The following is a 27,320-nucleotide window of genomic DNA, read 5'->3' as shown; positions in this document are numbered from 1 at the left end:
GAATCATTGGTAAATTTCTTCCTTATGGCTTGTACAGTTCTGTAGATAATCATACATATGAATAAAAAATGACTCTAAATATTACCAAATGTTTAGGCTTGAGGAAGAGAACAGGAAATCTAACTGGTTCATACTTCCTGTTCTACGCAGTTCTATATGATCTATAGGGTTTTACACAATTGTTTAGCCTTACAGAAGTATACATATTGGCAACACTGGCTTCCTACTTTGTCAGAGGTAGAACTGGGGGATGGGGTGGGAAGGGTGGGAGAAGAGGTCAGTAAGTTCTCAAGAGCACAGCGAACAGGAAGCATGAATCATGCAAACTTCCTTTCCCCCAGCATTAAGTAACATGCAAAACTAGTCCAAGAGATAATGTTAAGTTCCAATGGGACATCTACTAAATAGCATATACATTTTGATGTTGACAAATTATAAAGACATATGAAGTCATGTCTTTGAAACTCTACAAAGAAATGATCCAGACCTGAAAAGAGTGATTTCCTTGGTCTCCTGTGACAAATGTCACTGCCTCCAGGCAAACGGCAAAAAAAGCTTAGGCTCAGCATGTTTCATTTTTCTTTACATTTCAGGTACCGTATATACTCAAGTATAAGCCAAGTTTTTCAGCCCTTCTTTAGGGCTGAAAAAGCCCCCCCCTCGGCTTATACTCAAGTGAGGGTCCTGGTGGCTTATATTTAGGTCGGCTTATACTCGTGTATATACGGTACATTTATTATTTTTCCCTATTATTGTTATTATTACATTTATTATTTTACTCTAGTATAATTATTACATGTATTATTTTACTCTACAATTAGTTACTATTACATTTATTGTTTTAATCTATTTTTATTATATTTATTATTTTACTCTATTATTATAGTAGCTATTACATTTATTATTTTACTCTATTATTATTATTATTGCATTTAATATTTAATTCCATTTATTATTATTGGAAGGATATGTAAGCACATTTACATTGAAGACAGTTAGAATAATCAGAGTTGGACAGTCTTATCTTAAATTAGTTTTATGTAAATATTCAAAAACATCTAACCTACTGATACCTGAATTAATGTAATTTTATTGGGATCTATTTTTATTTCTGAAATTTACCACTCTTGTCTTATACTAGAGTCAGTAAGTTTTCCCAATTTTTGGTGGTAAAATTGGGTGCCTCGGCTTATATTTGGGTTGTCTTATCCTTGAGTATATACGGTATATCAGGGGTCCTCAAACTTTTAAAGCAGAGGGCCGGTCCACAATCCTTCAGACTGCGGAGGGGCCGAATTATCATTTGGGGAAAAAATACAAACAAATTCCTATGCACACTGCACATGTCTTATTTGTAGTGCAAAACAGCAACAACAATGAAAGAACAATACAATATTTAAAAAATTAAAACAATTGTAACCAACATAAACCTATCAGGATTTCAATGGGAAGTGTGGGCCTGCTTCTGGCCAATGAGATAGTCAGGTTAATTAGGATTGTTGTTGTTGTTGTGTGCCTTCAAGTCATGTCAGACTTTGACTGAGCCTAAGTCTAAAATTATTTATTTGTTCATTTACCACATTTATTTACTACATTTATATCCCGCCCTTCTCACCCCGAAGGGGACTCAGAAGCTGTATGTACATACAATATATTATTAGCATAGCACAATATTAGCATTATATATTACTATATTGAACTATACCACTATACTGTAATATTATATGTAATATATAACATATAATTAATATTATTATATTGTTATGATTGAGCCTCATGGCTCTGCTACTGGCAGACGTGGGCGTAAGACTCCTCGAGAGTCAGATACTCTCGAGGAGCGAGAAAGAAAGAGGCTGCGAGATATCTTTGCAGAACCATCTGACGAAGAGTCTTTTGAGGGGTTTACGGAGAGAATGGAGGAAGAGCTGGTTAGCTCGGAAGAGGATGAGATGGATTGGACTCGGGTAAGGGAGGAATTGGGTGCCACTGGCAATGATGGGATGGAAGATGATTGGGGACCTTCAGGACTAGACCCATGGACAAGCTGGAGGGATGGGACGGGATCCACAGCTGGGGATGCTGTGGGGCGTAGTCAGAGGTGTTCCAGTTCTGATGAGGAAAGTGATGAGGAAACGCCCGGGTTAAGGAGAACAGCTGATAGTGATGAGGACTTGTAACTGGCATAAAATGGGGTTTGGGAGCAATAGCAAATTGCGTTGGGCAAGGTAATCTGGACAAACGCTTGGGATCTGTGTGGGACGTTTTCCTGAAGACGGGTGTGTTTCGTGTGCTGATTACGTAAGTTGTTTTGGAATTTGGGTTCAGACGGCGGGAGGAATTGTGTGGGCTTTTGTTTGTGCAACCTCTGCTTAATCTCAATAGCTTTGACCTTCCGTCGTCTTCTTGACGGACGCCATCTGCTACTCTGGATTTACGGACTGAACTGACTACGGGCTCGGATTCTCCTACCTGGACTTGGTGAACTACAAACGTCTGCTTCTGCCTATCGACCTTCGGAAAGAACTGGGACTACGCTACTGCTTCAATCCTCGGCTGTTGTGTTTGTATTGGGAATTTGCCTGCTGTGTGGAGGAGTGACTTCTAAGTTACTCAAAACATAGTGCTGGCAGCAGAGAGGCATCTGCTGCCAATTAGTTATTCTTTTGAACTCTTTGTTCCCCAGCTTCTGTTTTGTTTATTCCCAGGCTGAAGCAAGCTGTTTTGATTTTACCCGGATTAAACTCCGGTTTAATCCGGTTTATCTTTTGAACGTTTTTCTTGCCCCTTTTTGCTTTTTAAGGCTAATGTTGCCTAGCCCTTGTCTTTTACGGGCATTTTGAGTTCTGTAAATCCAATAAACTCTGTTATCTTTGATCTTGTGGCGTTCTGTCCTTGACATATATGGTATTATTATTAGTATTATATTGTATAACATTATAATATTATTATCAATATTATATGTATATACAATATATTATTTAAAATGATATAAAAATATTATATTATAAAACTGAGGGCGGGGGCCAGGTAAATGAGCTTGGAGGGCCGCATCCGGCCCCCGGGTCTTAGTTTGGGGACCCCTGTGGTATATCAATGACTACAGAAACCTTTGAATGTGGCAAACAAGTAGAAGTATCTCTGGGCTAAAAATGGAGTGTGTCTTAGAATCACAGGTATTATCTTATGTATTTTTGTTGGTTGTGGTGGTACTAAAATTAGGGTGCATCTTACAATTGATAGGATCTTGCAGTTAATGAAATACGGAAATACTATTTCTCAGAATGAGAAACTTGACCTCTAGGATCAGAGCGAAGGAACATGTTGCCTCCCAGATGTTGTCAGACTGCAAATTCCAATCAGTCCTAGTCAGCATAGCCAATGATGAGGGATGAGATCTATCAAGATCTAGAGGGCCACATGTTCTCTACTGCTGTCTTAGAATACAGGACTATGTAATGATGTTCATTGCCAAAGAATTAATTGCCTAAACTGGTATAGCAGCAGGTGCATGTAGTCTTGGATATAAAGGCTTATATATACAAAGGCAAATCTGATCTCATCTAGACTTTTTGCAGGTATGGCACAACTGTACACAGGTATGGCACAACTGTTGGGCAGAAGCACTGGCCATTTTTATTTAATTGTATTCTTGTCTGGTATGGGTACTGGCATGGGTCAAGACACCAATTTTGCCCTTTAAAGCCCTCATTGGCCCAATACCATTCCTCCCTACCAGTATATACTGTACATTTCTCTCTTCTGCATGCCAACAACATTAGAAGCAAGATGGTCTGTTATTTGCAGATGGTGTTCTCCTAGAAATGTCAAAGCAACTGATACATTCCCTTTAATGTGCAGGAGAATATTAGTTTTAATGGTTATTTTTAATTTAACGTAAAGGTGATCACGATTTTTTCCTATGTTATACATTGCTTGATGTGGGGTTTGTGTCAAATAAGTGAGTTCTACATAAAGTAATATGTCATTGGAAGAAGCAATGCTGAATGTTACTCAGGCAATATTTCCAAGTAGCCACCATATGTGGCAGTGAGGCTGTAAGCATAAATTAGGGATTTCCTCACATCCTGAAAATTGTGATGAGGCAGCACTTTGCCACGACTCTGTGCTCAAGACATTGGGTCAGACCAAGTGATGATGATTTCTCTGTTCTTGGTACAAATTTTACCTTTACATTTAACATAATCTCCCACCACAATCCCAAAAATTATCTCAGAAATTAAAATGGAAATGACTGGATTCATCACTCAATCAGATACTAAAAAAACAAAAATGTCACTTTCTAAAACCAATTATTTTCACCTTCTTAAAATGTGAATCTGTGAAACAGACAACATACAAAACAGAGAATATTACTGGCACCATACTAAATAAGATACATCAGCATACATTATTTTAATATCTCAAAGCAGCATTTAGTGTTTATATAGATCCTATGTAATGGAGAAAGAAAACATAGATGTTGCATTTTATTTTCCACTACAATACTGCAATTCATTAAAGAAATGAACAAATCTGTCCATGCATTTTGTCACTGTTTTGGCTGTAAACCTTGGAAATTTTTCTGTATTCTAATGGTACGTGGTATCTACTAGACATCCACAGATTTTTTAATAAATGAAACTCAGAGCAAATACTATAGTTATTAACGGACATGACCTGTACTGAAATGAGCACCTACCAGCTGATTTAATGTTATGCTTTAAAATGATTTAATATTCAAGAACTGAGGGTCATTACTTTCCCATGTCAGGTTAAAGTTATTCATTGCCAAAGGCCTACTACAAAGTTAATGCAGAACTTAAATCACATCAGTTTAAACAGAATAATATATTGGAGTGTTTTCGTTTTCCTTACCCTGAGAATTTCTCTAGAGATGTACGCTATCCAGTCTTCCTTCAAAGTATTTCCTTTAGTATTCTTCACCAGGTCAGTAATAGAACCTGCACCACAGAACTCCATAACAAGCTGCAAAAAGACAAGATGCAAAAGGAATCATTGAACATTTTTAAAATCATTCAACATATGTTCTACGTATGAGATCATTATTATATAATTTATTGCAATGCATCAAGGCTTTCTGGACTATGAAGAAACAAAGACAAGAGACAGACAAATTGAGACAGATCATAATCTGAACATTAATATCAATGAAGTCTTATCCTACATTAGTTCATTAATTTCCAGTAAACAAGATCATACAATAAATAATCCTATCCTATTGTTCAAAAACTTAGGCTGATGCCAATATTTTTAAAATAAAAAAATCAATAACAAACTTATATTGACTTAGCAAGAGCAACCACACTTGAAATGAATGGGACTTATTAGTAAGTTTATTTATTTATTTATTTATTTGCGACGACATTTATATACCGCCCTTCTCACCCCGAAGGGGACTCAGGGCGGTTTACAAGTATATATACATACAATATATTATATTATACAACTATATCGCAATATTATTAGTAATATTGCATGTAATATAAATATACAATTATAATAGTGAATTATAATTATTATTACATTGGTTTGTAACACAATTGGTTTACTCTTAGAAAATACAACAGTGATGACAAATCTATTCATCTTTAGATATGTTAAGTTTTTCATATTTACATAAAGTAAATTGGCTTTATTCCCAGGAGTTTTCCTAGTCTACTGGTTAATGGGACATTTTGCTGAACCTCAAGCATTTCAATTTTCTTGAGAAAACTATGTAACGTAAAAATGCAATTTATTTGATTTTTGTTTTGTGTTTTACAATAGGAAGAAACATTCATTTCCACATCTTGTTTATTTATTTAGGTACCCGCAAATTAAACTTGAGATGTGGTATGCATGCTTGGGATGGATGTACTTACCCACAGCTGGTCATCATGTCCTGGAGGACTTTTCTTAATGAAAGCACCATAGTAAGTTGCTATATTTCTATGATGGGAGTATTTCTTCAACATGTTTATTTCCAATTTGATTTCTTCTTCTTCATCCTTTGGGGGGAAACAAAAACACGGGAATGTATATGTGGTATTTGTGAGAAAAGTTTAAATACTTTTCTCCCATTAACCTTGCAATAGCAGCAAGGTGAAGGAAAATTCTGGAAAGACTAGATCCAGTTTTAGCTGCAATAGTGAAACTCACTAGCTGTACCTTCTTAACATAACAATCTCTATAGGATTAAGTGTGTTACTATGTATAATTAGGTAATTAATTATGTGTTTATTCCCCTTCTACAATTTTTCAGTGATCTGATAGACAAAATTGCTTCAAATAAGGATGGTTCCCAAGCTACAGAACATAAACAGAAAAGCTGAATGATGAGCTATATTCATGATAAGCGTTTATTATTTATTATTCACCTGCTTCAAAAAGAATTATTCCCAGCCAGCTGATATATGTAATTTCTGTCACTGAATAGAATGCTTTGTTTCTTAATTCTATGGGTTTAAACATCTTATAACACAAAGACAATGGCAAGGGATAACTGACAAGAACACCTCACTTTCTGACTGACAAATCATTCAATATTACCTACGGGAATATTCAAATCTACTCCATAACTCCTGGATCCAATTGAAATTCCACCATACATACAACCTGCAAATAGTCAAGCAAGTGAGGAAGATAGTGTCTGGAACCAAAAGAAATTAAGCTACACTAACAGAACAAAGCACTGCCAAGTCAGATTTAAATGAGACTGTATAGCTAAAACTTAGGTCTACTACATGTACAATAAATGTGAAAGCACACAAAGAACATCATAAATATGCTTTATTTCTATTACTGTTGATTAGCTCAAAATCTGGGATGCAGAGGCAGTTAGTAAAATCATTGTCATTGTGCTTTTAATGCAATTGGGCATCAATTTCAGTTTAAGTTTATTTGGTCTCAAAGTAGACAAGTAGATTTAAAGTGGTAATTGACGCCCATCTATTTGGTCTAGATAAATTTGCAACACAACTGCTGCTTTGTGGCAGACCATCTGATAACAGAGAATAACACCCATTAACTATATTTTTCATGTTACAAATATATTCTACAAAAGGAAATCACCATAAATATGATCCATATATTTCCAAAATATATGCTTGCAGTAAGAAGAGTCTACGTAATACCATTAAGGTTGCCAGAGTGAAAAATGGGAGAGGATTTCTGTACCAGCAATAGTTGAGAAGAATAGAGAATTCCAACAAGTCCTGAATATTACATGGTTGCATGAGAAAAACCTGTTGAATTCCCTCTTCTACACAACCTTGACAATCCTAAAAGTTCTATCTATATAACAGTGCTTGCTCATATAGACCAGTGGTTCTATACCTGTGGATCTCCAGATGTTTTGGCCTTCAACTCCCAGAAATCATAACAGCTAGTAAACTGGCTGAGATTTCTGGGAGTTGTAGGCCAAAATACCTGAGGACCCACAGGTTCAGAACCACGGATATAGACAAAGACTCATAAAAAGCATCTGCTTAAAAATTAAATATGTTATAGTGACACCTGGTGGTATCATACTGTTGTGTTTTAATGTTTGTATTTAAAAATAATGCAAAAATGTATGTACATTACATAGTACAACTCCCGCATCGGTGGGGCTGGTAAATGTAATTTATGTCTGACTGGGCAGTAGCGCAGCTGGTTAGTAGCCAGATGCAATAAATCACTACTGACCGAGAGGTCATGAGTTCGAACCAGCCCCAGTCGGAGTAAGCTCCCGACCATTTAATAGTCTAACTTGGTGTTGACCTATGAGGCCAAAAGACAGTTGCATCTCTCAAGTAGTAATTTAGGCACTGCTTATATGGGGAGGCTAATTTACCATATATACTTGAAGATAAGTCGAGTTTTTCAGCCCTTATTTATGAGCTGAAAAAGCCTCCCCAGCTTATAATCGGGTCAAAGTCAAGCCGGCAGTGGAGCCTGGAGGCCGTTGCTTGCAATATATGACATATTTATCTCTCATCTTACACTCCCTTATCAGTGTTTCTTTTCCAAAGCCTCCCTCGCTCTTAACCAAGGGAATATTTTGAAAAGGGAAAGAAGCTCTTGCAAGTCAAGAAGTATGTGTGTGTGTGTGTGTGTGTATCCCTCCATTAATCTTATAAAAGCATTTTCCCCTGAAATATTTCTTAATCTCTGCTACAGATATATAGGCATTTCCCCTTGCAAGCCTTTGCAATCCCTATGTACATTTATATTTGTATCTATCTATCTTATCTATATACATTAATTTTATATATGAATTTTTGTCTCACATGTTTGCAAGTCTTTGCAAATCCTATACAGATATAATTATCTATATATAGAGAGATGTCTGGATAGATATATATATGAATATAGGTATGTAGGGCTTACAAATATTGCAGGGGAAATGCACACACACACACACATATAGAGATTTCTAGATAGATATAAACAAATATATAGGGCTTACAAATATTGCTGGAGGGAAATGAACATATATAGAGAGAGGATTTGCAAGCATTTCAGGGGAAAATTCATATGTGAAATTAATATACAATTATAGACCTATATCTAGCTCTGTACTCGAGTATATACGGTAACTAATTTACGACACCATAAAATCTCCAGCTGCATGCGGAAGAATGAGGAAGTGCTCCATCAAGGTCTCGGTGTCACAAATGGCCAGTGAAGCGGTAGCTTCCCTGTGGCTGGAATCGAGCATACCCTCATGAAGCCAGAAGGTGGAATGTTAAATTGCCTCTGTGTCTGTCTATATGTGTCTGTCTATATATGTCGTATGTCTAATGGCATTTAATGTTTGCCATGTATATGTGCATTGTGATCTGCCCTGAATCCCCTTCAAGGTGAGATGGGCAGAATACTGTAAATAAATAAATAAATAAAATGTCCTCTCTTGGCACTTTCCAGGTCATTCTTCGGCCAAAAGTCCTTCACTTCCACTATATACGTGGTTTTGTGTGTCCACACAGAAGTTCAGAAACATATCCTTTGTGGATGCAGTGATCATTACATAATTTATTAGTATCTCTGTATTCCTACTAATCAATCTCCCACACATGACTGCATGCTGAGAATCAAGTATGTTCTCAGTAATTGTTATACAGATTCTGAATAATATATATTTTTACTTTTTAGACACTATGACAACAGTTTAAACTGAGTATGCAATAATTAATTATAAACCAAAATACAATGCAAGAATGAAACAGAAAGGGCTCTCTCAAACAACATAACGGACAGGGTTCCGTTCTCTTTATAACATCTAAGCATCCTTTTGTCACCTTAATGACTGAAAACATTTATCTCAGCTTTTGTGGACTTGAGCCCAGTTTTTTATCAGTATAGAGAGTGTAATCTATAATTTTAGGTAAAATCACAAGCTCTGCATTGTTTGCCATCCACACAGCACTTTCCTGGATGGGTTTTAAAGCCAGCCAGAGTTTGGTGCTGCCATCTGTAAAAAAAAAACAAATTAACCACCTGTAACAGTATCTGTGGAATGACAATAAAATACAGTAAGGATAAAGATGAAAGGGAAACTTAGAACAATAGGCAGGATTATAAGCAACGCCTGCAGCTCACATTATACAAATTCTATGCTGAAACCCTTTCCATCTGGAGCCAAAACACTTGTACAATATCTGTGTCTGATAAAGCAACCACCTGCTGCAATTTTCATAATAATGGGGTTTTCCTCTCCCACTTACGTTCCATTTGTCTCACTGTGCCTCTTAATTTTTCAGCACTTAGTGGCACAGTCTCTAGATGGAGGGAACAAATGAAGTTTGGTCTGTGAAATACAATTAGCTCTCCCACTCTCTTCCCTCTTTCCCACTCCACCAGCCGCTGCAAAGAAAGCAAGGCCCGCTCATGGAAAATAAAAGCAGACAAAGATGGTGTTACTGCACATGGAAACCACATCTGTTTTTCTCCTCGCTGTCCAGATAACTTTGACCACTAATGACAGACAGAAATTAAAATTAAGTACTTTTATGCCCTAGGGATTTCAATGGAAAGGATTTAAGCACTAACTTTTCCTTTGAAATCAATGTACATCATTGCTTGTTTTGCAAGTGGGAGCAAAAAGAGAAAAAACTTTATGAAAATGAAAGAGACCAAAGAGAGCATTATTTATAATGCTTTTAATAAGATGTTGGAAGTACCTAGTTTCAAATAAGTTGTCATTCATAATTATATTTCAATAATAAAGACGTAAGTAAACATTCCAACTGTAACACGTTGGAGGAGTACCTCACTTCCTGTGGTGTAACTAATTTTGTTAATTTTTTATCATCAGTTTCATGAAGAAAAATGGATTGAATTCAACAATCCACAGAAGGGATAGACACCAGTCAGAAGTTGATGGTCCACATTAAATCTCTGGGGACTTTGGAGAAATGCAATGCCTACCAACCCATTCCCCTGCAACAAATTGATCTTTTTTACCCTCTAAGAAAACTGTACCCCAAATGCCCCCAAGCACATGCAATGGAACAATTTTACATGTTTCCACACCCCCTGGGCTGTTTTATGTCCATTAAAGGCCTCTCTAAGTTATCCCAGTCCATGTAGAGGCCTCTCTATGCCATTAGAGGCTTCTCTAAATGATCCCAGTCCATGTCCTACTGAAAGGAGGATCTCTTGAACCAAAGAGAAAACCCACGACCCTTCCAAAAATGGGCTTAAATCCCCCCATACCCTTTTGGTACTTTCTAAAATATTTTAGAAATATCTTTCCTCCCCAAATGGGGAGTGGGTGTGCAAAAGCACACTTCCAGGCTTTATTAAGCCCATGGGCAATGATGGACTCCAGTCTTAATTGCTAGCCATGGGAGTGGAGAGAAAAAGGCCTGCAGCATTTTACTTTCCTCACTGCTCTCCAAATGGACAGAGCTAGCCTATAGAATTCTTTTTTAAGAACCAAAAGGAGGAAAGAAAACCCCTGCCTTTTTGATAACCAGCTGTTCTGACAAAGAACAGGCTTTAATTTAAAAGTAGTAATTTTTAAATTATTCTTTTGTATATATGTTGGCACTGGGGACATCAGTGGGCATATTATTATGCTGTTCTATTATTAATCACTCATTGAGCCACTGATTTTTTTTTAAAAAAATCATTATTTGCATGTAATTATATATGATGTTGGTTTCTGAGATGGAAATGAATAATAACTTGTAGAAACCCCCAACCAAATGGTAGTCCAAAAATAAAACTTCCAAGTATCTTAGAATAATGAAAATATGTTTTATACCTATACCTAGAACTTTAATAATTCAGCTGTAGCCTTTATATTTCTCTGGTTGTACTGATCCATGTAGTTTTCATGGCAAGAATACTGGGGTGGGTTGCCATTAACTTCCCCAGGGATTGTTAATGGTCTGACCTCTCTGCCATGACCTTCCCGTCTTGGGTGGCCCTGCACGGTATAGCTCATGGCTTCATCGAGGCACTCAAGCCCCAGCACCACGTCAAGGTAACAATCCAAGCTGGAGCTGGAGCTGGACCATAAGAAAGGCTGAGTGAAGGAAGATAGACGCTTTTTAACTCTGGTGCTGGAGGAAAATCCTGAGAGTGCCTTGGATCGCAAGAAGATCCAACCAGTCCATCCTCCAGGAAATAATGCCCAGCTGCTCACTGGAGGGAAGGATATTAGAGGCAAAGCTGAAGTATTTTGGCCACATCATGAGGAGACAGGAAAGCTTGGAAAAGATCACGATGCTGGGGAAAATGGAAGGAAAAAGGAAGAGAGGCCGACCAAGGGCAAGATGGATGGACGGTATCCTTGAAGTGACTGGCTTGACCTTGAAGGAACTGGGGGCGGTGATGGCCGACAGGGAGCTCTGGCGTGGACTGGTCCATGAGGTCACGAAGAATCGGAGACGACTAAACGACTGAGCAGCAGCCTTTATATTAACAGTTTTAGTTAATTCTTAAAAATGCAAGAGAAAAGTTACATGGTAACTAACTACTTGGGGCATTACAACCATAATCAGTTTTTTAAGTAACTTAAAATGTTATGCTTTTGACAAATTACTCATAAGAAAGCAAGAAAACAAGCAACAAGTGTGCATGCATGGAGATGCCCATCCAAAAATTGCCTTTACATGCCAGGAAAAACAGAAAGACAACAAAAAGATATGTGGGTAAGAAAAAGACAACACTAATTATCTCTATGTTCCTGACAACATGGAATGTCTCTTTTCATTCTGATCCCTTCTAAAATCTACAGTTTTTGTTTTTAATTTAATATCTCTATTAACACATTCCTGCACTACATACAGTATCAAACTGCAAAAAGACTGTGGGAATTAGGTTACTGTATCAAAGAGTAACTACTTTACATATTTCATATACAGCATTCATGGACAGGGATTGAATCCATATGTGATGAACTGGGTGAAGTGGGGTATCAAACTAAAATCCTTAATTTCGAGTTATCAGACTAGGATAATTTTGTTTCCTATTACTGTAAGTCCTAACAGCCCATATGGCCAACAAAAATAAATTATTGTAGCAGTTTAGAAATTGCCTCTTATATTTCAATGACAAACGTGCTGGGATCAACCCTTAAAAAGACAAATATAATTTGACTGCTATCGACCAGATCAACTTGATTGGTTTCCAACGTAAAACTTCAGAGGCGTGGACACATTTTAATACTGATCGTTCAATACAACTTGAGAATGAACAGATATAACTATTATTGGAGGGAGGCAGAAATTAGGCATTGCAGGAACCTAACTGAGTAATTTTGTAAGTAGGCAATGTGATACATGTATTTACAAATATTCACAGCAACTGACAGACATGATCTTTTTGTTGGGAACTACCCTGATTGTGTTGTCGAAGGCTTCCATGGCCGGGATCACAAGGTTGTTGTTGTATGTCTTTCGGGCTGTCTACCCTGATTTTCTACCCTTTCTACCCTGATTTTCACTATGTTTCCAAAACTGTCAGCTAAACTTTGGTGCAAAACAGCAGCTCATGAAGCCTGAGACCAGCATGGTCAGTGAGCATGCTAGCTGGGGGATTCAGAGACCTGAAGTCCAAAAAAGTGACTTTTCCACTCTGAAATAGCAGAAAAGGAAATAGTTTTCAAGATCAGACTTGGAATTTACACATAATCTACTCCTGTTTTCCTCCTTAATTTTGTTTTATGTTGGCAAAATAGTTTAGAAGAGAAACAGAACTAAGAGGAGGGGAAAGAAAACTACTGCAAAAGTAATGGAGATATCTGTCTCACCACCACAACTTTAAAGAAACAGACTTCTCCAAGTGCCAGACCCAGATAAGTGACTGATTGCTATGGGAAGCATAAGTTCTCTCTCCTGCACCTCATGGCTCGACTGGGCAGAAGCCAAATCCTGGAATTGCCTTCAATTGTGGGCAGACATTTACCTCCAGTGTGAAATGGCTGCTGAGCTACTTCTCATTTATTGTGCCAGCTGGCAACGGTGGAAGCTTTCTTTCTTGCGGAGTACTGTCTTTCTCCTTCTGCATTTTCCCAGAGCAAATTCCCATGCACCACATGGCCTTTACTTTGCGAGGATGCTGTGCACAGCATACTTTCTTTCAAAGCTCAGCTCTGTTTTGTTGGGAAACCTTGCTCAAGCTCTAAATGGCAACCCTTACATTTTTCCAAAATAAAATCCATACAAAAATGCACTCCATAATACCAGGTCACCTATGAAAAAGATAGGAAAAATCAGGGGGGGGGGGGGGAGATGAGAAACTCTAAAATCTTTTTAACTGAGATTGCCAGAGATTGTAATGAGATTGTTGTGAGTGCGCCTTCGGGGATTATGGTTGATGGGGATGGAATTCGAAGAGGAAGAAAAAACCCTCGTGATGAGGGTTCACTGGAGGAGTTGCGCAGGAAGCGACTTAGAGAGCTATATGGGGGATCTTCTGAGGAAGATTCAGATGGGGAGATGGATGCTGAGGAACAGGTGGTGGCTGGGGAAGTGGGCACTGAATGGGCACAGCCACCAGAGATGTCTGGGGATTTGGGGTCTATGGATACTTCTGAACCTGGGGTTTCTGCAGGAGCTGATCCCAATTGGGATGCTTGGAGAAGGGAGGATGGTTCTTTAAGTGTTCATGGGGCTAAGTGTGGGCAGGATGATTGGGACTCCGACGAATTGCTAGGTACTCCAGATCCACGAGCTCTAGCTGTGTGGAGCTCAGACTCTGAGTAGATTTGGGACACCTGGTGTTTGGGTGTGAGTGTTTGGTCACCCAGGAGGAAGGGGAATACAATGGGAATGTTTGGCCACTGCACTTTGCGTGTGGCAAGGTGTTGCTGAGGCGCCATTGGGATCTCTGTGTTTCCATGAAGACTGGACTTGGACTATGATTTGAATCTGCTGTTATCACCTAGCTTGGCTCTCGCTGTGTCTTATCGTGGACCTGTTTTGGATGACTGCACCCTCTTCAGACCTTGGATCGGAAAGACCTTGCTACTGCCTTCGCCCTGTGATTGATGACTACTATCGGCTTTTGACTCCTGGCTTGCTCTTTGGACACCGCTGTTATCTCCTGAACTGACCTTGGAATCCCGGACGACGTCTTTTCACCATCCTTTTGGAGCCTTCGGCTTTATCCACATTGTGGAAGCAGTCTACTGCATTCTTAGTTTGTTTGTTTGTTTCCTGACCAATTTGGTGTTTTCTTTTGGGAACTGTTCCTTTGAAAACTACAGAGCCGGCTGGCAGGGCTTGGACTCAGAAAGTGCAGTTTGCACTAAGTTTGTTTAGCTTTGTTTTTACCTGCTTGTGTTGCTGAATTATATTTTTGTTTGAACTGCTCTTGAAGCACTGATAGTGAAGTGTTTCAAGGTTTTTTCTGTGTTAACATTACTTTTTGGCTTACTGCTGAATAAACTCTATTTTTGTTCGCTAATTGGTGTCTGACTCTGGACAGAGATTTTATATGTGCAAAACATGTGCTTCATTAAACGCTACAGTTCTTTTTGCTATTCCCTCGTGATCTGTTAATATAGACAAACCACTGATTTTCTCCAATGTTTACTGTCGGTACAGATAAGAGAACAAACCAAGGTCACCTTGGATGGAAAGAAGCCACAGGGAATCATGGACTGCTCCTGCTCCCATGCCCTGCTTCCAAACCACTGGCATGGCTTTGAAGAAATTAAGATTCTTTTTTATTTTTAAATAACTGTGTCTTACTATCACTAAACCTCACAAAGTTGGACTACTCATTCATTTCTTTTTGTTTCTTAGATTTCATATCCCGCTTGTCTCCCTTGAAAAATCAAACTAGAGATTGAGATTCCATGTACAAATATCCTTTGAGCATATATGAACATTGGTCCGCAATGATCCATAGTTCTATTCAGTTCTGAATGTCCTTTTACACCAGTCTTATTCAAAGCAATGGTCCACAGTCAGTTGGCTGCCAAGAAAGAAATACAGTAGAGTCTCACTTATCCAACATAAACAGGCCAGCAGGATGTTGGATAAGCAAAAATGTTGGATAATAAGGATGGATTAAGGAAAAGCCTATTAAATGTTAAAGTACATTATGATTTTACAAATTAAACACCAAAACATCATGTTTTACAACAAATCGACAGAAAAAGCCGTTCAATACACAGTAAAGTTATGTAGTAATTACTGTATTTACGAATTTAGCACCGAAACATCATAACGTATTGAAAACATTGACTACAAAAACATTGGCTAATAACAAATTGACTACAAATAAAGCTAGAATTGCATAATATGAACTTACAGTAACAAGATTGTTGGATATTAAATCCATAAAAAGTTCAGTCCTTGCTGCCTAGAGAAATAGCTGTGTATCCGGGCAGGAGGCAGACTGCATTGGATAATCCAGAACACTGGATAAGCGAATGCTGGATAAGTGAGACTTTACTGTAACTGTAGCCAATGACAACAAATATGATACTGATCCCTGGCACTTTGGTAAAGATTTCCCTGCATCAGATACTCTGACAGACACTGTTTTATACTATAGTTATGTTCCTGCCTATCTTCAGAACCATAGAATATATTTGGCATAACTTGTATGTGTGTCAAACAACTTTCATACACCTGCAATGAGTACTGGTATATTCTTATGCCAGATGTTTGCAGAATTACCACTGCCAAGCATGGATGGAAAACTCATGGCTGAAAAGGGAGAATAATCAACAGTGAAAACCAGGTGTCTTTCTCTGTCTATCACAGACATGACTTCATACAGACAACAGAGCTTCTGACAGTTAACAGTCATCTGCAATTACAATGCTTGCTTAAGAATAATAGCAGACAGAGGAAGCTTTGATTAATCAGATGGGAGAACATTCACACCTGGAGCCAAAGGCAGGCCTATCACAGAAGTATTCTTTTAAAAAAGAAAAATAATAATTAAAGCACAATCTGAAAGACACTAACTTTATTTTCTTGGATTTTTAACTTCGTTTAGATTGTGTCCAGACACTTCGAGAACTCAGACAGTACTGCTATAACCCTTAGGCTGTATTTTTAAAAAGCACCATTTTTGTTTTTATCTCAGATTACAGATAGTTGGGAGGGGGTTAATGTCCCTGAGACAGTTCAAGCTAATATCCTCCCATCTATGGAGGTTATTTCCTGTAATGTTTTTGCTACTGGGTTCCTGAGGCACCTTGCTGTACTCATCACGGTTTTCATAAAGTACCCGTATTTGTGTCACTCAGATTTAAACACTGGCTCAGACTTGAAGTACAACATCAGGGGAACTGCATGAATCCCAACCCTAATTTAAGTAGGTCACTGCCAGGTGGATCAATGGTATGCCTCAGTTTGATATCTTCCAATGTTACCATTTTTACCATAAAGATACAGTTTTCATTGAAACCAGAGAGAGAAACTACAGTGTAAAATACATTTTGCAAGTATTTATTCCTATGGCAAATATGCATGCATTAAGCAAAAGCTTGGGCTCATCTACAGTAAACATTTAATGCAGTTCCAAGCCAGCTTCAAACTGCTACAAACTCTCATGAAAGTGCGTGAATTAAAGCCTTTAATATGCATCAATGCTCGGTGACTTATGTAACACTAACCACACCTCAAACTAGTTCTGGGATTTCCTATGTAATCATCTGCACAGCAAAATCACTTTTTTCAATACTGGTTTGAAACTGCATTAAATGATCAGTGTAGATGGGGATTTAGCATTACAGACAAGTATCTATGGCAAATTTTCATGATGTCACCTCCTTTTGCCAGGTAGTATAGATCTGGCCAAGTAGCTTGATACAGAAAATTCCTATAGAAAGACAGACAATATCATAACCAGTGTTTATAGATAAGAATTCTCTTGCTTGCCATTTGAATACTTTATACAAGTATTTATACTCTAGCAGACTGTATTATAGATATCTATCTTCAACACTGAACAACAACTAAAATAGAACACTAGTCAATCTTTTCCTTTATGGAAAATGATGGCTTTGAATCTCCTTGAGTTTAAAAAAAAGGCAGGGTATCATCCAATAAAAAAAGTCACAAGAATGGCTACATCTAAGTTTAGTCCCAACTACAGCAGGCCCATTAACGCTGGTATTGCTGATTTTACTGATAAGGTTTTCTTGGAAACCTGAAAATATGAATTTTCAAACAGGCTTTTGACTTCAAGGAGGCTGAAATGGGCACATTTGAAATTGACACTCTGGCACTTTAGTTGTAAATGGATGGCAGCTGGTTTTATCTATAGATGCTCTGTGTTTTTAAAATTGTGTTATTTTGATTTTATGTTATATGTGTTAATAGTGATTGCTGTTATAATTTTATGTGATATTGCTTTATACTCATGTCAATTTTTTACCATTTTATGCGTATTTTATATGCTGTTCCCTGGAGTTCCTTTGTAAGCCACCCCAAGTCCCTTCAGGGAGATGGTGGTGGGATATAAATACAATGTGTGTGTGTGTATGTGTGTGAAATATTTGTTTAGAGTTTGCCTTTGTCTTCCTTTGAGGTTGAAAGTATAAACGGTTCTGGCCCAATCTACTTGTCTGAACGTATCTCCTCCTATGAGCCAGCAAGATTCCTGAGATCATCTGGAGAGGCCCTGCTCTCGGTCCCGCCTGCCACGGAGGCGTGGCTGGTGGGAACGAGGGACAGGGCCTTCTCGGTGATGGCTCCCCGGCTGTGGAACACCCTTCCAAGAGAGATGCGACAAATTCCAACTTTGTTGGGCTTCAGAAAATCCCTAAAAACATGGCTGTGTGCCCAGGCTATTAATCAATAAATGGCGACGATGACAAGGACTGAACTACGGATAAAGCATGAGGATGAACAGATTGAAATTTATATTTTGTCATTTATAATGTATTTTAATAGTTTTAACTGTTTTATGCACTGTTTTATATTGATTTGTATGGGCATCAAATTGCTGCCATTATTGTAAGCCACCCTGAGTCCCTTCGGGTGAGAAGGGCGGGATATAAATGTGAGAAATAAATAAATAAATAACAACAACAACAACAACAACAACAACAACAACAACTTTCCCAGGGTGACCCAGTGAGTTTCCATGACTGGACAGGGAATCAAATCCAGCTCTCCAAAGTCGTAGTCCAATGCTCAAACCACTACACTAAGCTGGCTCTCAAAAAGGAGAAATATGCTTCAATAACTAAATCCACTGTAACATGAAACACGTAAGTAATATGCTTCAATGAAGTCTTTCTATAAGGAAATATGATCTTTATTGACACCAAAAAGACAGGTTTTAGCAGCCAGCATATCTCTTACAAGTATCTGCATCACAGCTTCATTCCCTCATCCTGTGTGGCAGATGTCTTTCTTTTGCCCAGGCAAAGGAAGGAAGATAAGGGGGGACCAGAAACATACAGCAAACCAATGTGCCACCTATTCCTTTGTCTGGGTGTAACAGATTCACAGAACATAGGAAGAGGAGTAGGATCCACAGGATAAGTGGCACAAGGCAAGCTCCCATATACCACCAATTTTTGTTACACTTGTGAAAGGATGGAAGACACCAGGCGGAATAGACTTGTGGCATGCACACCTTCTGAACTCTCCAGTGTCTCTCTTCTTCAAGACTGCAGTGGAAACTTGCCAGTAACTCTCGACCCCTGAAGATGAGACTGCCATGTGAATGTTCACATGGCAGCCCCAACTACGGGAGTTACTGGTGCTTCAAATTCACAAATAATCAAAAATATTAATGTGAAACCCGCAAATGTGGCAGGCTGACTGTACAGCTACATTTCAGGATAATCCAAATGTCAGATATAAACATAGAGCACTCTATATAATCCTCCAAACAAAGATGGCAACAGGATTTCATAAAATAATAAAGGAGATGAAATGAAATGCTATACTCCAATCAATATTAATATGCTAGCATGTGACAGACTCGGACCCATCTAGTTTTGACCAGTTGTATATACAATGGTCTACATTTAGTCTAAACTAGAGTAGATTTACTGAATCCATAGCACTCATATTTAATCAACAGGACAGACTTGTACAAATAATGGTCTAAGTTCTCTCTTTGGCCTCAACAAGAACAGGTATTCTGAATCAAACCATCAACTTATCAAGCTCCCTGTTATTCAATGAGCATTTTCTACTTGGAACTAAAAACTGGACTTAGGCCATAATTCAAACAGGCTACTAAATGAGCTGATATAGGCTCTTTAGGATCACAAAAAATCTTAAATGACTTGAAAGTACACATCATTAGCAAAAAGCTAATGAGTGATTTTTGTTAAATATGTTAAGATTTTAGTAGCTCCATTCTCCAAGTTGTCCAAAAAAGATAAGAAATCCTTCCTCTCCTAGTGGAGGTGAAACAGCACTGAGAGATAGGTTTCACAGGCAGCGTGGGAACCAAGGAGAGCTACAGAGGAGAAACAGCAAGATCTGTCATTTCTCCGCCAGCACATTCACTCAACTGCATGGACTCTGAAGGAACTGCTAGCAACTCAAGATTGCCTATGGCTATCAGACAAAATATTACATAAAGGACTAGCTTAAATTATACTGCCCAGCACTTAAAGGGAAAGAGGAAAGACTCCATCTAACCCATCTAACCCCATAATAATAATGTTATCTCATCAAGTATCTTGATAGTTTTAATTTTAAAAAACGCACAGGTATCTGTATTGATTATTTTAAAAATTTTGGTTGGGGACTGTGAGTTTACAACACCTGAAAAGCTTCATGTTCAAGACTGTTCTAGAACAACTATGGGAAACAAATTCAGGGGATTTGGGCGGGGGGGGGGGGGGGACGCAGACATGTTGGGCCAAAAAAATACAAACTAAAAAAATGCCCCACAGCAATGTTACATTTATTCATGACTGCCTTTATTAACTTCTTCCCAATTCCAGGATAAAATGATTCTTACACAGGCCACTCCACAATGTTGCAGTATCACTGTATAACATCATGGAATACTGCCAACGTTGAATGCAGAAAATAACCACAGCATGACAAAACACCATAATTCCACCGAAGGTTTAGCAGCAGAAGAAAATGCAGCTGAAATGTTGCAGTTCCACAAATGAATACTCCACCCTTTTGATGTGGAAGTCTAATTTTACTATCACCCTGCCCATAAATAGTGAAGGATCTCCCCACCCAACCTGCAGAGTTGAAAATATAAATCTGAAAACAAATCGATACAACAGCTGCCAAATAAATGTTTTAAATATCACACTCCCACGAGAAAAAATATCGCCCCTTATTTTATCTGAACACTAAGTAGGATGTCAACAACTCCACAAAGAATCAGAGGCTGGATACACCCTTTCACCCTACATCATAATAGTATGGAATAACTTTATATTTCATTAATAGGGGAAAGCAATGGGATGTTTTTTTTCCATACAGCTGCATACTGCATACAGTATCATTCAAGACTATCCTAAAAACAGATTTTGGGTGTGCATGCTACAGAACTGCACAATGTAAATAATGGAACTTCAAGATAGTGGATGTGGGCCAAAATGTGTTGGGTTTCAAACTATACTCAGTCACTCAGTTCAGCTCTCTCTCACAACCAAAGGGCCATCTTGGTTTATTTCTGTTTTATTTTTTAAATGTTATTTAAAATAGCTTAGATCTATCAAAATCTAAAATATATACTTGTTTTTTTAATAAAATCAACAGCTCACTGCCAGACTATTGTTGTGACCTAAGTGTCAGCAGCTCACCTTTAAAAATGGTAATACTTATAAATATCACAAAGGACCTTCACTAAATCAGACATTAAGCAGCCATTATGTAAACCCTAAACCATCTCAGATTTTCCCTGAGAAACACCTGTTTCAAACTCCTTCTGAGTGATCAATCAACAGCCACAGCCAATGATGCTGATGGTATGAAAGAAGTTGAACGTGCTTAGGTTCCTTTTTGGAATAGGAGGAAATTAAGCCAAAGGAAGAAGGATTTCCTGTGAGATGAGAAAGCGACAACTATGACATGCTCATCACCTTTTGTAACTTCCTAACATGGGAGTCTTTTCACTATTAGCCAAAAATGTAGAATTTAAGTTCTCCCTCCGCTTTCATTTTAAAAGAATACAGATTAAGTCCAAAATCAGTACAAATTTTAATGAAGGACGCGGCAAAGGACTGGGTTAAATGTAGGACTGCAAATTAAAAGGGAACCAATAGTTTGGATATCTAAAAGTAGCTTCTTTGTGCTTCCAGCCATGGGTTCCCATAGTTACTGCTTCTTTATAAAAAGAAAGCACTGGACTTGTTTCTTTTAAAAAGTGTGGAAAGATCTACCTCTTGCCATTTCAACCACAATGGCCTAAGACATTTTGGCTCAAACTGAATGGTACTGTAGATTCAAGTCTGAAGGGAGAAACAACAGTTTGAATCTGCGTGTCAATGGGAATTTCTTTCTCCTGTAAAATAAATACACAGGGAGCATAAACAGTTATTGTGGAGAGAAGAGGAAAGGCGGGGAGGGGGGAGATAATTATTTTATTTTTATACTTTTGCAAAGCTCATTTTGATCATGGCTCCAAATCCGCAAAAGAAACCAGGAAAGGCTACTGGAACCTTACTCATTTTGAGAAATACTTGTGCCAGAATCAATGCTTGAAATGGTATATGCTTTCCTTTGAAATAAACCCGCCCTCCCAAGTAAATGTGTTCACTGTGTTTCAAGAAACAAGGATATTGCTTATTTGAATATTATTTGTCCCCTACTCTGCATCCTCCCCCCCCCCCCCAAAAAAAAAAAAGCCAAAGCTCAGCAGCATCAGTCCAGAGCTCTGCTCCTGGCTCAGTTTTACCTGTGGGAACAAAATACTTTTATAAGCAAGTGGGGGTAAAGAGGTAGTAAGCCGTGCAAATACATTTGCAGGACTGGCTTACAAAGGGGAACTGTACCGCTACTGCTGTGATCCACAGTCACGCATTAAAGGCTAGATGCTGCCCTGATTCAATATCACTTGGAACTTGACAGAAAAGTATCAAAGACTTCTTTTCATCCATAAGGAAGTTTAGAAGGGACTGCAACAGCTGAGAGATTAATGGATTTCAGCTGAGGTTAGAGCTCTCAGAACATAGTTCTCCCCACTCTCTTCATTTTGTAAGTCCATAAAGTGCCCCATTCAACAGAAAGCACAATATGAAACATTCTTGAAGCACCCCAGTGTTATCAGCAAAACCTTGGCCCCTTTTGGACTAACAAGTTTGTTACCAGTTTGTAAGCCACAGCATTCCTCGCCTGATTTACTTAATGCTGTTGCCTGAAACAGCTTAGCACCATAGTAAACTAATCTAAGGGTACCAAGACTTTTAAACACTTTAAAGATATCTCTCCTCTCATGGTCATGGCCCTTGTATCTTCAGAGATGGAGAAAGGGCACTGATTATTTCTCCCAGTATGTATGTATGTATGTATGTATGTATGCATGCATGCATGGGTAGGAAAAAGCTGGTAACTTCAAACTGAGCAGTGGCTGCTTTAGTCAGCATTAACTTCAAACTAAGCAGTGGCTGCTTTAATCAGCAACAAAATCAATGACCAAAAACGTCACCTAATTCTTCGTTTCTCCATCCAACTGAGGATTTTATATCAACAACAACAACAACTTTATTTTTGTATCCCATCCCATCTCCCTGAGGGGACTTGGGACGGGTCACATGGGGACCAAGCCCAACAACATACAATAAAATACAGCTGTATAAAATACACAGTATAAAATACATCAATATAAAATACATAATAATCACCACAGATTAATATATCAACTCTACAGCACAGTTTCACAGAGTAAAAGCATGGCCATTGAAAAGAAGCGATATCATGGTACTTCATGATCTTGGAGGAGGAATCATTATAATTTGCAATATATTAGGAGAACTAATCGCAAACGTCCGTGATAAGGTGCAGAAGACTAAGATGTAGGAACAGGTAGGAACAGTTGATTAACTGTTCATCTCAGTCGAAGGTGGCTTGAAAAAACTAGCCTGATGAAGGATTCTAAAGAACTTGAAAGTTTGCACATTTTGGCATTTTGGATATCCTTTAAGAAGACACTATCAAAGTATTTAGGAGTAGCCATATTGACTATACAGCAAAACACAATAACATCTCAAATCCACAAAACATCAATTATTTAACTGATAAAGAGAAAGAGGCATGGTCAGTACATTTAATGGAGAACCCAGTTTTAAAACTACACTAAGAGATGTGTGATTTCATCAGATTAGCCTATCATGCAGTAGAACATTTTGGTCACAGGTAAAATTAGAAAATAGACTGTTCTCCACACACACACATGCTTTTGTATGAAGCCTGAACAAAACAGATGTCAGCACTCTGACTTCTCTCTCTCTTCCACATGACAGAGAAAGAATCTATGGCTTCTTCTAAGTTCTTGTCTTCTGACTTGTCAAAAGCAAAGCAAACCGGCATACATATGTCTGCTGTACTGAGGAATCACACTAAATAGACTATAGACCAAAGCTATAGTAGTTTGTTTAACTACTCTAATGTGCAGTAGGAGCAATTGTACAGCAAACACAAGAAGTTTCTTGCAATCAAATGTGACCTGTGAGTTTTGGGATTGCATTACTTTACTTCATACATAACGTGTTCCTCGATGCTACAATATTTCTGTTACTTTAGGACCATTTATGATCACTGCCTTCCCCTATATTTAAAACATGTGCATTGCAAACTTAGGGGTAATTATTTCAAATGCCACATCTCTATTCAGCATGGCCAGAGTAATGGAAGCTGAAGTCCAACAGTATCTGGGGAAGCACTGTGTTGTGAATGCGCCTTCGGAGGCTGTGAATGATAGTGGTGGGATCAGGAGAGGAAGGAAAAACCCTCGTGAGGAGGGCTCGTTGGAGGATTTGCATAGGAAGAGGGTCAGGGAAATTAATGGGGAGTCTTCTGAGGAGGATTCATGTGGGGATCTTGAAGTGGAAATGGATGCTGGGGAACAGGTGGGTGGGTTTTCCTTGACTGCACTGTTATTACTATTTTGCATTAGCTACTGTTCGCCCTCGTTGCTTTGGCTCTCTGTGCCATTCCATGTTGTGGATCTCATTTGATGACTTCAGTCCCTGGACCTTGGACTGGAACTCGACTTGGCTCTCCTCTTTGCCCTTAAACGCTGCCTGGCGTCGCTCTCTATTCCGTGGCTGCTTTCTGCTCCTGACTCCTGGCTTGTTTCCTGACCCTGACGCTGTCTCCTATCCCGACTTCGGACCGGCTTGACAACGCTTCTACGCTCTGCTCCTTGGGCTCCTGGCTTGGCCTACGCTCCTGTAGCGGTTTAACGCTGTCTCCCCACTTCGACTTCGGACCGGCTTGACGACGCTTCTACGCCCTGCACCTTTAAACTCCTGGCTTGGGCTTCGCTCCTGCAGCGGTTTGACGCTGTCTCCCCATCCTGACCTCGGACCGGCTTGATGACGCTTCTCTCTCTGCTCCCTTAACCCCTGGCTTGGCGTTTTACTCTGTAGTGGTTGCCACTAGCCCGCCAGTGTCCTTCAGCTCCACTTGCTTAGCTGCTCTCAGTTGAGAGCTTTTCTGCCCGGTTTGGGTTCCTGTTTGGGTTCAAAGTTGCTTCTGTATTTCTGGGCTTTAGTAGGTTTTTTGGGGCTTCCAAGCTGTTTATTTTACTTTGTATGTTCCTTCTAAGTCCGCTCTGAACTTTTGGGCTTATTTGAAGGACTTTAAGTTTAATCCGGATTATATTCCTGATTAATCCGGATTATTCGCCAATTCACGTTTTTTGGCGTTTCTTTGTTTAGACTGCTTAATAACACTGAATGTTAAGTGTTTTAAGCCATTTTTAGGTTATTGAATTGTTTTTTGGGCTTTAACTGAATTAAAGTCTGTTTTGCTCTCCATTGGCGTCTGACTTTTGACACACTGTATTAGAAGAACCATCTCTATTTATTAGCTTGAGTAACACTAGACAGATATGTGTGGGTGTTGTGTAAATACACGCCCTGGGCCATGGGTGACCCCTGGTCTTTTTTAAAATTCCCAATGTTCCCCAGCTTTGTTTTTAAAAAGTGACATTTTATTTTATTACCAACACCTGGTAGCAAACTGTTAAATGCTCACTAGTCATTTGGGAAAAGAATATTAATGACTGTGGTAATGTTTCTCTCATTTACTACAGTCAGCAATATATTTAATATCATATTTAAGTCAATTTAAGCACTTTTATTGTTCATTTATGTATAAATGTGAATTTAACAATAACTAATCAAGTTAAAGGCACCCTAAATTAGGCACCAGATTCTGTTTGATCTTGTAACCTAAGCAATGGTAAGAACTTAGGTGGGAGGCTACTAACGAATACCAGGTGCTGTAAAGTAAAGGATTGGTAAAAGCACCTCAGAGCATTCCTTGCCAAAGAAAATGCTGTAAAATTCATAAGGTTGTCATAAGTCAATAAGCGACTTGAAAACACATGCAAACACAATCTAAGGTAAGTGAAGAAAACCTATTTTAACAAAATCAAAGTTAATATTTTCAAATATTTATTAGTCAAACTTAAATGTGTGTTGAAACATGGTTATTAATAATGAGAATGCATTATTTTATATCTCAATAGTGCAATCTAAATATTAAAATAGGATTTTCCTTTAAATTGTGTGATTTTTTTCTTCCTCCAAAACTCTTTTTATCTGCTCTTGCTATTTTTATGAGTTACATATTTTATGGTTTTAGAGTTATGCATTTGTGTAGTACTAATTGAAATAATGGAACAAACTTCTTAATTAAACAATCTGCTAACTGCCATCCCATTTTAAGCCAGTAGGTGCCAGAGCATTCCTAAGCACACACAGACTTGGAATACAGGCAGCCCTCCACATTTTCTAGGGTTAGGGACACAGGACCTCCACAAAAGTGGGAAAAACAAAACCAAAAGCTATTTTTTAAAACTGAGGATATTTATCTCTATGTCCTCCAGCATGTGGTCAACTTCCCGCTACAGATTCATACTGGAGGATCCAGAGATTCTAGACTGGTGTTCTCTTTAGAAGTCTCTAGGCCAGTGGTTCTCAACCTATGGGTCCCCAGGTCTTTTGGCCTACAACTCGCAGAAATCCCATCCAGTTTACCAGCTGTTAAGATTTCTGGGTGTTGAAAACCAAAACATCTGGGGACCCATAGGTTGAGAACCACTGCTCTAGGCCCTCTAGATGTTGACAAGCTGGAAAGCGTCCAGAGGAGGGCAACTAAAATGGTCAAGGGTCTGGAGAAAAAACCCTATGAGGAGCGGCTTAAAGAGCTGGGTATGTTTAGCCTGCAGAAGAGAAGGCTGAGAGGAGATATGATAACCATATACAAATATGTGAGGGGAAGTTATACTCTACGATTCTATGATTTTATGATTCCACATTTGTGGGTTTATTTTTTTGCGGATTTGATTATTTTTAGATTTGATTGAAATGATCTCTAGGTTCTCCAGTATGGCTTTATAATTAAATTCCACCAGAAGAGTCACATTAAATTATAAACCCACAAATGTGGAATCATAAAATCATAGAATCGTAGAGTTGGAAGAGACCTCACAGGTCATCCAGTCCAAACCCCTGCAAGAAGCAGGAAAATCTCATTCAAAGCACCCCCAACAGATGGCCATCCAGCCTTTGCTTAAAAGTCTCCAAAGAAGGAGCCTCCACCACAGTCCAGGGGAGAGAGTTCCACTGCTGAACAGCTCTCATGGTGAGGAAGTTCTTCCTGGTGTTCAGGTGGAATCTCCTTTCCTGTAGTTTGAAGCCATTGTTCTCTCCTAGTCTCCAGGGCAGCAGCAAACAAGTTTGCTCCCTCTTCCCT

At 38.6% G+C, this 27,320-nt stretch overlaps 1 protein-coding gene and 1 long non-coding RNA gene across 5 annotated transcripts in view; one reads left to right on the top strand and one right to left on the bottom strand.

Annotated features, from left to right (window-relative positions):
• Positions 1 to 27,320, bottom strand: part of map4k4 (mitogen-activated protein kinase kinase kinase kinase 4) — a 208,826-nt gene that overhangs the window by 69,464 nt on the left and 112,042 nt on the right. For all 4 annotated transcript variants that reach the window (XM_008116148.3, XM_003224278.4, XM_008116152.3 and 1 more), the window contains exons 4-5: positions 5,883 to 6,008; positions 4,876 to 4,986 (exon numbers count right to left, since the gene is read on the bottom strand). In XM_008116148.3, coding sequence (XP_008114355.1) covers positions 4,876 to 4,986; positions 5,883 to 6,008 — 237 coding nt within the window. The remainder of the gene's footprint in view (positions 1 to 4,875; positions 4,987 to 5,882; positions 6,009 to 27,320) is intronic.
• Positions 1,760 to 2,418, top strand: LOC134297542 (uncharacterized). Its single transcript, XR_010004320.1, has 2 exons — positions 1,760 to 1,964; positions 2,383 to 2,418. It is a non-coding gene; the product is annotated as an uncharacterized LOC134297542 (long non-coding RNA).

This window comes from Anolis carolinensis, chromosome 3 (assembly GCF_035594765.1).
Source record: "Anolis carolinensis isolate JA03-04 chromosome 3, rAnoCar3.1.pri, whole genome shotgun sequence".
Lineage (NCBI taxonomy): Eukaryota > Metazoa > Chordata > Lepidosauria > Squamata > Dactyloidae > Anolis > Anolis carolinensis.
The sequence above is the reverse complement of the archived record's forward strand: the minus strand, read 5'-3'. Positions and strand labels throughout refer to the sequence as shown.